The sequence below is a fragment of the Pan paniscus genome, chromosome 22 (genome assembly GCF_029289425.2).
Source record: "Pan paniscus chromosome 22, NHGRI_mPanPan1-v2.0_pri, whole genome shotgun sequence".
NCBI classification, from domain to species: domain Eukaryota; kingdom Metazoa; phylum Chordata; class Mammalia; order Primates; family Hominidae; genus Pan; species Pan paniscus.
In genome coordinates this window covers 37,527,022-37,542,410 of record NC_073271.2, presented here as the reverse complement: position 1 = coordinate 37,542,410, position 15,389 = coordinate 37,527,022, and the positions used below count along the sequence as shown (strand labels likewise).

The 15,389-nt window shown below is 46.1% G+C and overlaps 1 protein-coding gene across 15 annotated transcripts in view; it reads right to left on the bottom strand.

Moving 5' to 3' along the window:
* Positions 1–438: 438 nt before the first annotated feature.
* Positions 439–15,389, bottom strand: part of MX1 (MX dynamin like GTPase 1) — a 38,746-nt gene continuing 23,795 nt past the window's right edge. For 13 of the 15 annotated variants that reach the window (XM_055105129.2, XM_034947818.3, XM_055105128.2 and 10 more), the window contains 6 exons: positions 14,121–14,243; positions 13,550–13,691; positions 10,398–10,556; positions 8,447–8,523; positions 6,834–7,082; positions 439–1,124 (listed from right to left, as the gene is read on the bottom strand). In XM_055105129.2, the coding sequence (XP_054961104.2) occupies positions 894–1,124; positions 6,834–7,082; positions 8,447–8,523; positions 10,398–10,556; positions 13,550–13,691; positions 14,121–14,243 (981 nt within the window). In that variant the 3' untranslated portion in view covers positions 439–893. 15 annotated transcript variants of the gene reach the window in all.

The following is a 15,389-nucleotide window of genomic DNA, read 5'->3' as shown; positions in this document are numbered from 1 at the left end:
TTTTTGTATTTTTAGTAGAGACAGGGTTTCGCCATATTGGTCAGGCTGGTCCCGAACTCCTGACCTCAGGTGATCCACCCGCCTCGGCCTCCCAAAGTGAAGGGATTACAGCGTGAGCCATCGCACCTGGCCTGGCAACCGCTTCCTGACTGGGCCTTGTGCTTTTCAACTCCATGCCAGGTACCCAGTGACTCAACAAATTGGACATTTGATCAATGCACATTATTAAGAGTTAGCACCGTTGGCTTCATATTGTTTCATTTTTTAAAGTGTGTTCCCCCATTTCCCTCCAGTCTCTAGGAAATCATCAGACCCTGTTCTTTTGCTTGCTCCTACCGGGCCCCGCCACAGAGGGCAGCTTAAGCATCGACTGCTCCACTGCACCCTACCTGCTAGTTTCAGGCTTCTCGCCAAAATACAAAACATGGCAGAGCAGTGTCTGCTAGAAATGAGTTTATTACAGAGAGAGGAGACAGGGCTCCGACAGGACGCACACACATGGCACTCATGCTCCTAAAACACTGGGTTTGTGAAGGGACATTATAAAAATGAGGAAATAAGCTGTGATGTTCAGCATGTGTCAGTTTCTAAGAATACAGAGAAGGGGAGAGCTGCAAGGTGGAGCGATTCTGAGGGCTGAAAATCCCTTTCCCAGTACGGAGACAGCATCCTTCATCCCCGCCAGCTCATGTGCTCTGAGGGTGGGGCTCTGTCTTCATGCTGGAAACCAAACTGCTCTCCCAGCTTCCTGCTAAATCACCATGGCTAATGGATAAGCAGAGACGGACTATCCAGTCTGACTACTGAGCACTCAAGTCGTCAGTCCGGTGGCTACCCGGGAACGGGGGCAGACAGTGTGCGTGCATGTCTACGGGGCTGGACAGAGAGCGTGGTTAACCGGGGAACTGGGCAAGCCGGCGCCGAGCCTGCGTCAGCCGTGCAAGCCGCTCCTTCAGGAACTTCCGCTTGTCGCTGGTGTCGCTCCGCTCCTTCAGGAGCCAGCTGTAGGTGTCCTTGTCCTGCAGGAGCTGCAGCATGGCCTTCTGAAGCTGCTGGCCGTACGTCTGGAGCATGAAGAACTGGATGATCAAAGGGATGTGGCTGGAGATGCGCTTGCTGGCCTCCTGGAAGGAAAGAACAGTTCACGGGAGGGTGGAGGGGACACTGTGAGGAGGGAACTCTGACCTCACTATGTGCACATGAGGGGATCCAGATTCTCAATGAGGGAGACCCTCGCAGGGCAATGACCTTCCCCTGGGTTTCAAACCCGTCAATCTCCTCCATGGTGGTGGCAGAGAGGAACTATGCACAGTGCAGAGAATGTCCCAGCTATGAGTCATATTCCCACCAGCTTTTCCTGACCATTAAATGGGTAATTCTGATGGAAGAGGGCAAAATATGCTCTATAAAGGTAAGCAGGCAGACAGTGCAAAAACTGCATTTCCAGACCAGCCTGGTCAACGTGGTGAAACCGCGTCTCTACTAAAAATACAAAAAGTAGCCAGGTGTGGCGGCACACCATGGGAGGCTGAGGCAGGAGAATTGTTTAAACCCAGGCAGGGGGAGGCTGCAGCGAGCTGGGATCACGCCACTGTACTCCAGGCTGGGCGACAGAGCAAGACTCTGTCTCATAATAATAAATAAATAGGCATGAAACTCTGACACTTGCTACCACCTGGATGAGGACATCATACTGCATGAAACAAGCCAGTCACAACTCCTATGAGGTACTTAGGTTAGTTGAATTCACAGAGACAGACAGTAGGATGGTAGCTGTCAGCGACTCAGGGGCGGGGAATGGGGAATGTGTTTATTGGGGACAGAGTTTCAGTGTGGGAAGGTCCTGGAGGTGGCTGCTGGTGATGCTGGCACAATATGAATGTACTTAATGCCACTGAACTATGTACCCCAAAATGGTTAAGATGGCAAAATAGACATGATGAATATTTCTGCACAATTTAAAGAAAGAAAAAGTGAGGGTGATGTGGGGGTGCTGGCTGCACTAGATGGTAAGACATAAGAGAGTGAGGTACCAGTGTGACCTTGGTGACACTGATGGATGAAAAGAAGGAAAACAGGGCTGAAGACAGGATGCAGACAGGACCCAACGCAGAGGGGAAGTGAGTGCCTGAGTGGGCGTGTGGAGTACCAGTGGGAACTAGACGACCCTTCCAGGATGGGACTGGGATCTCTGCTGCCACCTGGATCCTGCCTCATTCTTGACATCAAAGAACTCCAAATGGGCCAAAGGTATCATGTAACAGTTAAAATAAGAAATTGCTTAAAGAAAATATTGTCCACCTCATTTATCATCTCAGGGAGACAAAGTCCTTTTAAAGTATGACAAAAACCACTGAGGCCCAAATCCAACTTGAGTTTTCTGCTCTAGAAAACTAAAGCATAGTCTAAAACCACCATAGACAAAAATGACAAAGCAAATGACAAAATGTAGATCGTCTGCATCAGAAATCGCAGAGGTCTACTATCTCACCAAGAAGCTTTTCCTGGATGAAGTGCTTGCTGAGCAAGAAATAGAAATAACCCTCAACACACAAAAAGATGTACCACCTTGTTGTCATAAGAGAATGCCAATGAAGATTGTAATGAGATGTCATTTTCACCTATTAGGCTGTCAAAAAACCCCAACAAGGCCGGGCGTGGTGGCTCCCGCCTGTAAACCCAGCACTTTGGTAGACTGAGGCGGATGGATCACATGGTCAGGCGTTCAAGACCAGCCTGGCCAATACGGCGAAACCCCGTCTCTACTGAAAAAACAAAAATTAGCCGAGTGTGGTGGCACGTGCCTGTAGTCCCAGCTACTCAGGAGGCTGAGGCAGGAGAATCGCTTGATCTCAGGATGCAGAGGTTGCAGTGAGCTGAGACTGTGCCACTGTACTCCAGCCTGGGCGACAGAGTGAGACTCTGTCACCAAACAAACAAACAAACAAAACCCAACAACTTTAGTGCAGACTAAAGTGGCCAGTGTGGATGGAGCAGGCCTTCTCTGGGTCATCTTTATCAGTCTAAAATAAGCCATCCTTTCCCCAGCTGTGATGGTGTGTTTCATGTGTTAGCTTGGCTAGGCTCGAGTCCCCAGTGATTCCATCAAACACGAATCTAGGTATTGCTGCGGAGGTATTCTGTAGATGTGGGTAACATGTGTAACCCACTGACTTTAAGTGAAGGAGACCATTCTCAATGATGTGGATGGGCCTCATCCAATCAGTTGAGGGTCTTAAGAAGAAAAATGAGGTTTCCCTAAAAAGAAGAAATTCTGCCTGTGGACTCAGCCTTAGCTCCTGCTGCAATTTCTGGCCTGCTCTCCCTGCTGGCCTGCCCTGGGATTTTGGACTTGCCAGCTCCCAAAATGGCAGAAGCCAATTCCTTGAAATATACATATATTTCTTTCTTTCCTTCTGTTTTTTGTTTTGTTTTGTTTTTTGTTTGTTTGTTTGTTTTGAGATGGAGTCTCGCTCTGTCACCCAGGCTGGAGTGCAGTGGTGTGATCTTGGCTCACTGCAACCTCTGCCTCCCAGGTTCGAGCAATTCTCATGTCTCAGCTTCCCAAGTAGCTGGGACTACAGGCATGGGCCACCATGCCAAGCTAATTTTTTTGTATTTTTAGTAGAGACCGGGTTTCGCCATGTTGGCCAGGCTGGTCTCAAACTCCTGGCCTCAAGAGATCCATCCACCTCAGCCTTCCAGAGTGCCGGGATTACAGGCACGAGCCACCATGCCTGGCTGAAATATACTTCTTTACATACATACATCTGTGGTTCTGTTTCCCTGCACAATCCTAATATACCAGGAATCTCATTTCTAGGAATTGATGCTTCCAGATACATGATATACAAACAAACCTATTCACAGCAACACACCTGCATTAGCAAAAGACTGCAAACAAACTGTTCGCTTAAAGGGAGCTGGCTCAATATACCACATCCATAAAATGGGATACTCAGCAGCCATTGAAAAGAACAAGGCAGCCCCATCAGAACTGAGGCAGAACAATCTCCCAGGTACAGCAAAAGAGGCAGGGTACAGAGCAGCACGTCCACTCCTCTGCTAACCTTTGTGTAAAAACCATTATAAAATGTATATGCATGGGAGCTTTTGAGTGCATGAGTCAGCCTCGGAGGACAGAAATGAACCCAGAGAAGGGCTGCTTCTGTCCGGGGAGCTGCTTGGCTCGGAGACTCCTCTGCCATTGTCACTCATCCTATTGTTTGGATTCTGTGCATGTATATGCCTCACCTACTCTCAAGGTAACTGTTCATTCTAGGAGGCAGTGGAAGCAGCAGACAGGTGTGAGCTTGGCTGCAGGAGAAGCTGATGTGCATGCCTGTCTTCCCCTTAACTGGCTTCACTCACGTGCATGCAGCTCCCAGTGTCTGGAGGAATGGATGTTGACCCTCGGTTTAGAGCCTTGCTGCTCCAAGTGTGGCCTCTATCCAGTAGTATGGTGACCCCTGAGAGCCCGTTAGAAATGCAGAGGCCGGGCATGGTGGCTCACGCCTGTAATCCCAGCACTTTGGGAGGCCGAGGCAGGCAGATCATTTGAGGTCAGGAGTTCAAGACCAGCCTGGCCAACATGGTAAAACTCCATCTCTACTAAAAATAGAAAAAATAGCTAGGCATGGTGGCAAGGTAAGCCTGTAATCCCAGCTACTTGGGAGGCTGAGGCAGGTGAATTGCTTGAACCCAGGATGTAGAGGTCGCAGTGAGCTGAGATTGTGCCACTGCACTCCAGCCTGGGTAATGGAGTGAGACTCGGTTTCAAAAAAAAAAAAAAAAAGAAAGGCAGAATCTCAGCTTCATCCTGACCTGCAATCAGCATCTGCATTTCCACAAGATCCCAGGAGGCCTCTGTGCTGGGTGGAGTTTGAGAGGCCCTGCTTTAAAGCATCCAAATAGTAAGGCAATGGGGACATCTGATAAACCGAGAGATTACAATTTGCTTTACCTCTTCAGGTGTTGACACATCCCAAGGGCTCTACCTGAGTTGTGCCTGTGTTCACTGCCTCCTTCCCTAGGATGAATTAGATTGTACTTCAGGTTAACTGAATTGTGCAGTATCAACCAAAGCATGTGTCTATGCGATAGCTTCCATTTAGTCTGCTACCATTGCATTCCAATGCTGCACTAAGGAAATTGCTGTAAACCAGAAATAAAATCCTATGCCTTCCAGCCAACTCAACAGAACCCCTCTTGGCCAAGTGGACCCCAGAGAAAGCTGAAAATCTGAATTCCTGGCCGTAACAGGAAGAGAAGCCAGGCCCTTTTGGAGTTTAGGTTGAAATTGAGATCATAAGGTTGGCCAAAAAGACTCTGGAGTAGTAAGATACCATATTATAAAGTCACGTGAGGCAGGGGTTAAGTCACACACACCCCACAGATCATGAAATCTCCTTGGATGAGTTTCCATGAACTCAGTGTGAAATGGCTGACTTTCCAACCCGACTCTGGTATAGCATCACAAGACAGATTGCAGACCCTAAAGGAAATACAAATATTTTACCTAAAAATATATTTTTTGGACATATTTTGAAACGGCTGTAACAGGACCAACAGATTGAAATGGCCCTGCCATGTTTTGTGGGGGGAATTTGCACCTGTAGAGAATCTCCATTAATGCAGTCAGACCTCTCCCCTTCTAGGCCTTCCCTGAATCTAGGAGAGATTAACTGAGAGCCTGCTGCCTCTAAGGCCTGAAAAGAAACATTTACCATTTATTCTCTCTGAAGGCTGCTAGCCAGAGTCTTCATCTACATACCTTTGGCCTCTAACACTGCCCTTAACTCAGGCATTTCTTTCTATTGATGTCAAGTCTGTAGACAAAGTTTAACTCTTTCAAGCAATTGCCAACCAGAAAATCTCTGAACCCACCTATGACCGGTAAGCTCCCCCTCCTTCAAGGTGTCCTGCCTCTTTAGGGAGGGCAAGTACACCTCCCATGTATTGATTTATGATTTTACCTACAATTCCTGCCTCTCTGAAATGTATAAAATCAAACTGCATCCTGACAGCTTCAGGCACACTTCCTCAGGACCTCCTGAGACTGTTCCCAGAGCCATGGTCCCTCATATTTGGCTCAGAATAAAACTCTTTCAAATATTTTAACAGAGTTTGGTTTTTCCATTAGCAATCCATTATCATCATCCACACTCGTCTCCTGGAATATGCACTAGAATCTATGAGGAGACACCATTTTACAAAGAAAGCTGAGGCTCAGAGAGGTTAAGTAACTTGGCCAGAGCTAGACAGCCATCAAAACCAGATGTCACTGGCTCTAAGCCACCATCTCTCTGTCTGAGGTTGAGCTGCTTCTACGAAGGCGATATGGTTTGGCTCTGTGTCCCCACCCAAATGTCATCTTGAATTGTACTCCCATAATTCCCACATGTTGTGGGAGGGACTCAGGGGGAGATAATTGAATCATGGGGGCAGTTTCTCCAATACTGTTCTCATGGTAGTGAGTAAGTCTCATGAGATCTGATGGTTTGATAAGGGGAAACCCCTTTCACTTGGCTCTCATTCTCTCTCTTGCCACCGCCGCCAGGTAAGAAGTGCCCATTGCCTTCTGCCATGATGGTAGAAGGCCTCCCCAGCCATGTGGAACTGTAAGTCCGTTAAACCTCTTTCTTTTGTAAATTGCCCAGTCTCAGGTATGTCTTTATCAGCAGCATGAAAATGGACTAATACAGGAGGCTAACAAGGAGGTAAACGACAGAGCTGACCAACGTCACCTACAGAGAGAGCAAGACTAAAGAGAGAGGCGTTCAGAAGGAAAGGAAAGAATGGAAGCTGGCATCCTGAACCACGCAAAGACGTACCTGGTGATAGGCCATCAGGTGCTGAAAGATCTCCTCCATGGAAGGGTCTGTTGCCGAGCTGGACTGGAAAGCCCCAAAATCCCAGGATTTCTTCTTCTTTTCTTCTTCCAGCTCCTTCTCTCTGACCTTCTGCAACGCACCCCTGTATACCTGGTCCTGGCAGTAGACAATCTGTTCCATCTGGAAGTGCAGGCGGATCAGCTTCTCACCTTCTCTCTCTTGTTCTGCTCTAATGTCTTCAATTTTGGACTACAGTAAAAAATAAATAAATACAGTTTCCCTCAAGACACAAATTCCTGAGTCACAGGAAAGTAGGTAAGAAGTCCGTAAATACCAGGTTACCCAACGTGAGTGAAACAGCACGTTTCCTGGAACAGCCCTCTGGGCCGCGCCCTGGTGTATCTAAGGCAGGTTTCTAGCCCTGGCTGAGGGTCAGAGCTTCCCAGGAGGCTTGAGCCACAGATGGGCCGGACCCCCATCCCGGGGCCTGGGGACCTGCACAGGCTTGCTTTCAGGCCCCGTAACTCAGCTTCTTTCCTTTCTCTTTTAGGGGCTTCTATATCTGATGGCGAGGATTGTCATATCCATCAGATAATCCACAGGGATGAGCAGGAAAGCCATGTTTAAGTCAGAAAATTCTGTTTTATGTTCCCGCGGTTTAGAGAAACTGGTTGCCAAAACCTGAGGAGGAGAAACTTCACCCCTGGACCCTCCAGGCCTTGATGAGAGGCACAGTGCACAGTGGCAGGTGCGTCCTAAACATCTTACTCCACGTCCATCTCAACCTTCTGAGGAAGGCCTTATCAGTCTTCTTTTATGAATGAGGAGTCAGGGGCACAGGCTGGAAGTGGCACATCCCAAGGCCTCCAGCTGGTGAATCATGGGGCCAGGCTCCTCATCTGTGCCGGGGACACCTATTTCTAAGAGTGGCTAAGTCTGGTCTCTTGGCCCAGTCTGTCCCCCAGGCTCATTTCCTGTAGGCTCTTTCCTCACTCTGGATGGAAAGATTTTTTTTTTTTTTTTTTTTTTGAGACAGGGTCTCGCTCCATCGCCTAGGCTAGAGTGCAGTGGTGCAATCTTGGCTCACTGCAACTTCCGCCTCCTGGGCTCAATCAATTCTAAAGTGTCAGCCTCCCAAGTAGCTGGGATTACAGGCATGCACCACCATGTCCAGCTACTTTTTTGTATTTTTAGTAGAGATGGGGTTTTGCCATGTGGGCCAGGCTGGTCTCAAACTCCTGGCTTTAAGTCATCTACCGGCCTCAGCCTCCCAAAGTGCTGGGATTACAGGCTCATCATGCCCACTCGGGCCAGAAATATTCTATTTTTATATGTAGTTTCCTCAGTGAGTTTCTGGATTTGGAGCCATTGCCCTTAGATGTGATAATCTTCTCCGCTAACTGTGGATCTCTTGTTCTATGCGTTTAAGCACTCCCTCCTTTATTGCTTTTAACCAGACATCACCGGTAACATCAGAAGAAGCACTAGTGAGTGATGTTATTTGCTGTTCTAAAAGTATACAATAAAGTTGAAATAATCCTCATCCAAGAAATCTATTTTCTAGTGTCAAGCTTAATTTTTTTTTTTTTTAAACAACACATGGTTGGTTTTACCTTGGTGGTTCTGTGGAGGTTAAAAAATTCTTCAAAATTTTTTATCGAAACATCTGTGAAAGCAAGCCGGACCATATCTAATCAAAGAGAGAAAAATAGTTCAATATTGGTAGGATCATTTGTTCTTTTCTTAAGATGCAAAAAAATATGAGGATCAAATGGTATGAAGTAAAGTTTCCCCTCTCCCCGCTCCCTTCTTCTCTTTACCATGAAAAAGCAAGGCGTGCTCTTTTTGCTTAATAATTTGCTGAAGAATCTTAAAAGCAAATGACCCCTGGCATACATTTATTTGATATTTAAACTTTTTATCCTAAATAGCTGCAAAGAATGTAATTTCTGTTAAATTATAAATATTAATATTTTATAATATAACTCTTAATATAAGTCAAATCACTCTTAAATATATCAATGGAATTTGAGTGTCTACATTATTCATTTGAAAAAAATACAAGAACAAGCTCTTATTTAGATTAAAAAATTTATATTATTTATCTTTTATTTTTGAAACTCATTTCTATTCTACTTCCTCACAGAATTTTATTGTAATACAAGGTATAGTATCTTTATGATTGAAAACCTCTTATTGATCTCCATGTCATACATTTCTGAAAAAGAAATAGGTATATCTATATTGATTTTTATGACTATAAGGCTCTAAGTGTTATAAACTTTCCTCTGGAATGAGTTAAGAGTCTACAATGGACCAAAACAACATGATTGCAGGTTTTGGTATATGATTATTAGGGCTAAAAGGTCAATTTTACTGGAAATACACCTCTGAATGAGCTGTTCTGAGGCTATCTCCAGCTCCTTAGTTCATGGATCCATGAGTGATTATTAATTACTGCTAAGATGAGGCAGCTGAAGTGTGAGTAAGGATACTGTCAGTCAAGGAGAGGATGAAGAATAGAGATTTAATACCTGGAAAACCAAGAAAGCAAAGCATTTCAAGAAGGGAGTGGATCCACAGTAGGATCTAGTTTCCTACCTATCCGTGACACACCTAGATTCCTACAGCACTCTAAAAGGCTCCAAACACATCTACACGTGCAGTTATGGAACCATTGGCTTTACTCCTTGGAGATTTCAAATAAACAGCCAATTTTGAGTGTGAAGCCAGCATAGCAGTGGAGCAGGGGGGAGGTGTGGTGTGATAGGAAAAATATAAATATTTTGTCTTTGTCCCCATTTCCTAACACAGAGCCCTTACATCTCTTGGAATGTCCAGCCTTAGGAGTATCTCGTGTTTTGAAGAGATGATGCCTGGTGGGCCCCTACATAGCTTCAGGATTGGGGCCAGGCACTAGAAAGACCAAGCCTTGGCTAGAAACTTAGAACTTCCAGCTCCACAGAGGAGGGAGGGCCTGGAGATTGAGTCAATCCTCCATCATGCCTTCATGATGAAGCCTCCATAAAACCTTCTCCGCGGTGAGGTTCCAAGAGCTCCCTGGTTGATGACCACATCCCTGTGCCATGAGGGTGGTGCCCCCAACCCCGTGGGGACAGAAGCTTCTGTGTTCAGGCCCCTACTATGTGCCTCTCCAACAGCTTCATTTGTGCCCCTTATCAAGTCCTTTCTAATAGACCAGTAAATGTCAGTGAAGTGTGTTCCAGAGTTCTTGGTTGACCTGAGGAATGGGTCGCAAGAACCTTGATTTATAAACAGTTCATCAGAAGAATGGGAGGTCTGGGACTTGTGACCGGCATTTGTAGTTGGGGCCAGTGTTGTGGAACTGAGCCCTTAAGCTATGGGGTCCACACTGACTGAGGGTAGTTAGTGACAGAATTGAATTGAATTGTTGAATACCAACTTGGCATCTGGAGAATGAGAGGTTTGCTCGTTGGTGTGGGAGGCACCCCAGGAGGAAAGTGCTGAAGTTTGGTGCTGGCTTTGGTTCGAACCTTTCCCTTCTTTAGAAATCAATGCTCAGAGGTGAAACTGAGCACTCACCCGTCACGGTGTGTAGCATATCCACAGCCGGCTCTTCCAGCGCCTTGATTTGCTGTTTCACGATTGTCTCAAATGTCCTGTAATTCACAAAGCCTGGCAGCTCTCTACCACGATACTGATTTTCAAATTTCTGGATTTTTCTACTCAAAATTTTATGGCCTATAGCAGGAAAAAAAAAAAAACTCTAAATTATTTTACAAAAACAATCTTGCACATTTTTCTAAACACAATACCATTCTAAATTTTCTGAAAATATAAATGGCAAGAAAAAGTGGTATCAAATCAAATCTAACTAGTAAACTAAAAATATCCAGGGATGACACACACATACACACACATACACACACACACACACACACACACAAGCCAGATCTGAAGATAATTTTCCTTAGTCATCTCAGGAAGGGGAGTGCAGAGCCAGGTACGATGCCAGGAACCCACACATGCAGAAACTTCGAGTAAGACCCTTTTTTTTCATTTGTTTGTTTGTGACAGAGTCTCGCTCTGTCACCCAGGCTGGAGTGCAGTGGCGTGATCTCAGCTCACTGCAAGCTCTGCCTCCCGGGTTCACGCCATTCTCCTGCCTCAGCCTCCCAAGTAGCTGGGACTACAGGTACCCGCCAACACGCCCGGCTAATTTTTTTGTATTTTTAGTAGAGACGGGGTTTCACCGTGTTAGCCAGGATGGTCTCAATCTCCTGACCTCATGATCCACCCGCCTCGGCCTCCCAAAGTGCTGGGATTACAGGCGTGAGCCACCGTGCCCGGCCAAGACCCCTTCTTAAAAATGTACTCCAGTATGAAGTTTTGGGAATCCAATTTTAGTTTTACCAAAGAAATTGTACCGTAATACATTCCTTGCCTTCAACTGCACACTCATTAGAAATGAGCATGAACACTTTCTGGAATTAACAATACATCACATATTCATGTGTCGAAAGTATTGCCATGTGTAGAAAGTGTTTACAAGTCAAATGGGATAACAGAGTAAACCAGGCACATCAACTTGTATGAATGTGATACAGTAGCACTGTTCACTGTGTAAGATGCTGCATTTTTCTTTAAACTTTTGGAATGATTTGTACTCCCAACAATCCACACTAGAGAGAGTTAGCCCCATGAGAAGTTCAGAGGGTTTGAGTTCCTTTTTGAATGGTAATCTAGAACACTTTTTTTAGTCAGGAAATATTTTCCCATAAGGATTTTTCTAACTAGATGTCATTTACATAGTATAAAATTCACTCTATTAAAAATATATGGTTCAGGCCAGGCACAGTGGCTCACGCCCGTAATTCCAGCACTCTGGGAGGCTGAGGCCAGTGATCACCTGAGGTCAGGAGGTCGAGACCAGCCTGGCCAACATGGTGAAACCCCATCTCTACTAAAAATACAAAAATTAGACAGGTGCCTATAATCCCAGCTACTAGGGAGCTGGAGGCTGAAGCAGGAGAATCGCTTGAATGTGGGAGGCAGAGGGTGCAGTGAGCCGAGACTGAACCACTGCACCCCAGCCTGGGCAACAGAGTGAGACCCTGTCTCCAAAGAAAAAGAAAAAGAAAAGCGTATGGGCGAGTGAATTTTAGTATATTCAAAAAGCTGTGCGACCAGCCCCAGACATAACTCCCAAACCCCACATCCATCACCCATCAGTGATCACTTCCCACTTTTCCCTCCCCAGCCCCTGACAGCCACTGTTCTGCTTTCTGCCTGCCTGGGTTTGCCTGTTCTAGCCATTTTCTATCAATGGAATCATAGACCGTGCGGCCTTTGTGGCTGGCTTCTTTCGCTCAGCATGACATTTTCAAGGTTCATCCATGGGGTGCTGTGGACCAGCACTCTGTGCCTGTCTGTGGCTGGAAATATTCCAGGGCTTGGTGTTATAGGCTGAGTTTGAGTTGTGACCTCTTCAAATTCCAATGTTGAAGTCCTAACCCTCAGAAACTCAGAATCTGACTGTGTTTGGAGACAGGCAAAGAAGTAATTAAATTGAAATCAGGTCACTGCGGTGGGCCCTCAATCCCATCTGCCTAGTGTCCTTGTAGGAGGAGATGAGGACACACACACTGAGGGACAACCACATGAGGACCCAAAGAGAAGATGCCATCTGCAAGGCAAGGAGAGAGGCCTTAGAAGGAACCAACTCCACCAACATCTTGATCTTGGACTTCCAGCCTCCAGAACTGTAAGAAAATAAATTTCTACTGTTTAAGCCCCCCCAAGTCTGTGGTACTTTGTTATGACAGCCAAAGCCAACCGCTACACACAGACACACGCCAGTTGGTTTATCAATTCATCAGTGGATGGTCATTTGGGTTCAGTGATACAGAAGAGAGCAAACATGGCTTTAGTTGTCACTAGCTGCTTATCCTGACCATCCTCCCCAACTGCCCCACTTTTCTCTGTCTTAAGCCAACATATCAGGTTTACCACGGTATTGACTCATTTCTATGGTCTACATGTTGGTGTCCCCTAAAAATTCCTATGTTGAAACTTAATCCCCAGTGTGATGGTATCAACAGAGGAGATCTTTAGGAAGGATTGGGTTATGAGCACTCTGCCCGCATAATGGCATTCCAGGCATATCTTGTTTTATTGCACTTCACCGATACCGTATTTTTTACAAATTGAAAGTCTGTGGCAATCCCACGTCAAGCAAATCAGCACCATTTTTTTCCAGTAGCACATGCTCACTTTTTGTTTCTGTATCAGCAATTTTTTAGCAATAAGGTGTTTTAAACTAAGGTACATACATATTTTTTAGGCCTAATGCTATTACACACTTAATAGACTGCAGTAGGGCATAAATGAACTGTTTATGCACCAGGAACCAAGAAGTTTATGTGACTTGCATTATTGCAATATTCTTTTTGTCTGGAACTGAACCCACAATATCTCTGAGGTATGCCTGTGGTACCCCTGTAAAAAAGAGGTCCGAGGAAGCTTGTTCGTCCCTTATCCCATGAGAAGACACAGCTAGAAGGTGCCATCTTTGAAGCAGAGAACAAGCTCTCACCAGACACCAAATTTCCTGATTCCTTAAGAATAGATTTCTCACCTCCAGAACAATGAGCAATAAGTTTCTACTGTTTATAAATGACCCAGTCTCAGGTATTCGGTTGTAGCAGCCCAAAAGAAGGGACTAAGACACTCACCTTCTTGAAAATTGTTTTCAATTATTGTACTCCATTTGTGGAACTCGTGTCGGAGTCTGGTAAACAGCCGAATGTCTTCCTCCCCTACAGTTTCCTCTCCTTGCATGAGAGCAGAGATGTCCTGATTAAAGGCATTAACTTTCTGTCAAGAAGAAAAACATCAGTATAAGTGGATAGACTTCAAATCCAAGTGTCAAGGTCGTTTGGAGGCCGTGCCTATGTGGAGGGTGGGGAGTCATTCTTTGCTTTCTTATGGGACACTGTGGATCAGGGGAAAGAAGAGGTTTTGGCACTAGAAAATCCTATCCCACCCCTTACTGCCTTAGGGATCTGGGTGATGCTCGTGACAGAGTAGGCACAACGCAGCCTGAGCATCCCTCACTGCTGACTCCACCCCCACACCCACACTCCCTGCCCTGCCTCTCTCAGCCCTGCCCACCCTTTGAGTGCTACGGGCCAGATGTCTTTGGATCAGCCTTGGGGGAGCGAAGAAGGAAGTGCATAAGGCCCAGGGTCCCTTTTTTGACCATGACATGTGCTTCTCCAGCTCCATGCAGCTGGCAACACTCACATCTATCAGGAAGAACATTTTTTCATTTTCATCTTCCGGTATGTCGACACCATACTTTTGTAGCTCCTCTGTTATTCTCTGGTGACTCTCCTTGATTTGATTTTCTAACAGGGGCAGAGATTTCTGAGGAAAATGGAGAGAAAATAATGGAAATGTATAAAGATGAACAGAGAATGAAAAGGAGGTCCCGGGCCTCCCTCTGCAGAGGAGTTGTGTGGGCCATTTGACTTCCTGGCTTCCTCTAAAAGGAAGCTTTTCCAGACCCGGGGGAGGTGCAGGGGGGCACACACTGGGGGCACTGTTTTCTGCCCAGGTCTTCCCCCTTCCCCACTCCTGCGACAGCAGCCTCATGAGCAGCACTGTGGCACCCACTGTGCATGGGTCCTGGGCCCTGGGAGAGTGACCCAGGAGCAGTTCCTCTGTGGTCATATTAGGTAAACTCTCTGGAGGGAGACTGGAGAGATCCACTTGTCTAGTAGGTTCTGAAAAAGTGGCATTTGGAACAATTTGAGATTCAACAACTTTTACGTTGCTTGCAATCAATAAAAAGTGATCAGAGACTTACGTTTTTAACAATACGGTTGACGCCATATGCTGGCTCACCCTTCCATGGCAAACATCTAAAAATGCCGGCTGACATGTGAAAGCTGCACCTTTAAATGTATCGGTGGACTCACAAGTTAGTGAGGGGTAGTCAGAGGCCAGCCCCAGTAACAGTGGCCAGGCAGGGGCTCAAGGAGAAGGCAGCAATGAAGCCTGGCTCAGCCACAAGGGCATCTGTCTAGGTAAGAAAATTCGAACGGGAACTTATGAGCCTGACTTGGTGCAGAGGCAAAAAATCAATCCCCATGGGCTTGCTCGAGGTGGGGAATCTAATAAGGAAGCATCCTCTTTCTGCATACAGTGGGACCCCAGAGAGCTCTGCGCTCATCATGGTCAGCTGGAAACAACCCTGTTCTGCACCCGCATTCCTGGGGACCACGTGGAAGACCTTGCACTCTGGTGCTGAGTTGAAAATTTGAAAAAGGCCAGTCTGGTCAACATGGTGAAACCCTGTCTCTACTAAAAATACAAAAATTAGCCAGGCATGGTGGAGAGCACCTGTAATCCCAGCTACTCAGGAGGCTGAGGTAGGAGAATTGCTTGAACCCAGGAGGCAGAGGTTGCAGTGAGCTGAGATCACGCCACTGCACTCCAGCCTGGGCAACACAGTGAGACTCTGTCTCAAAAAAAAAAAAAGAAAAGAAAAGAAAAGAAAATTTGAAAAAG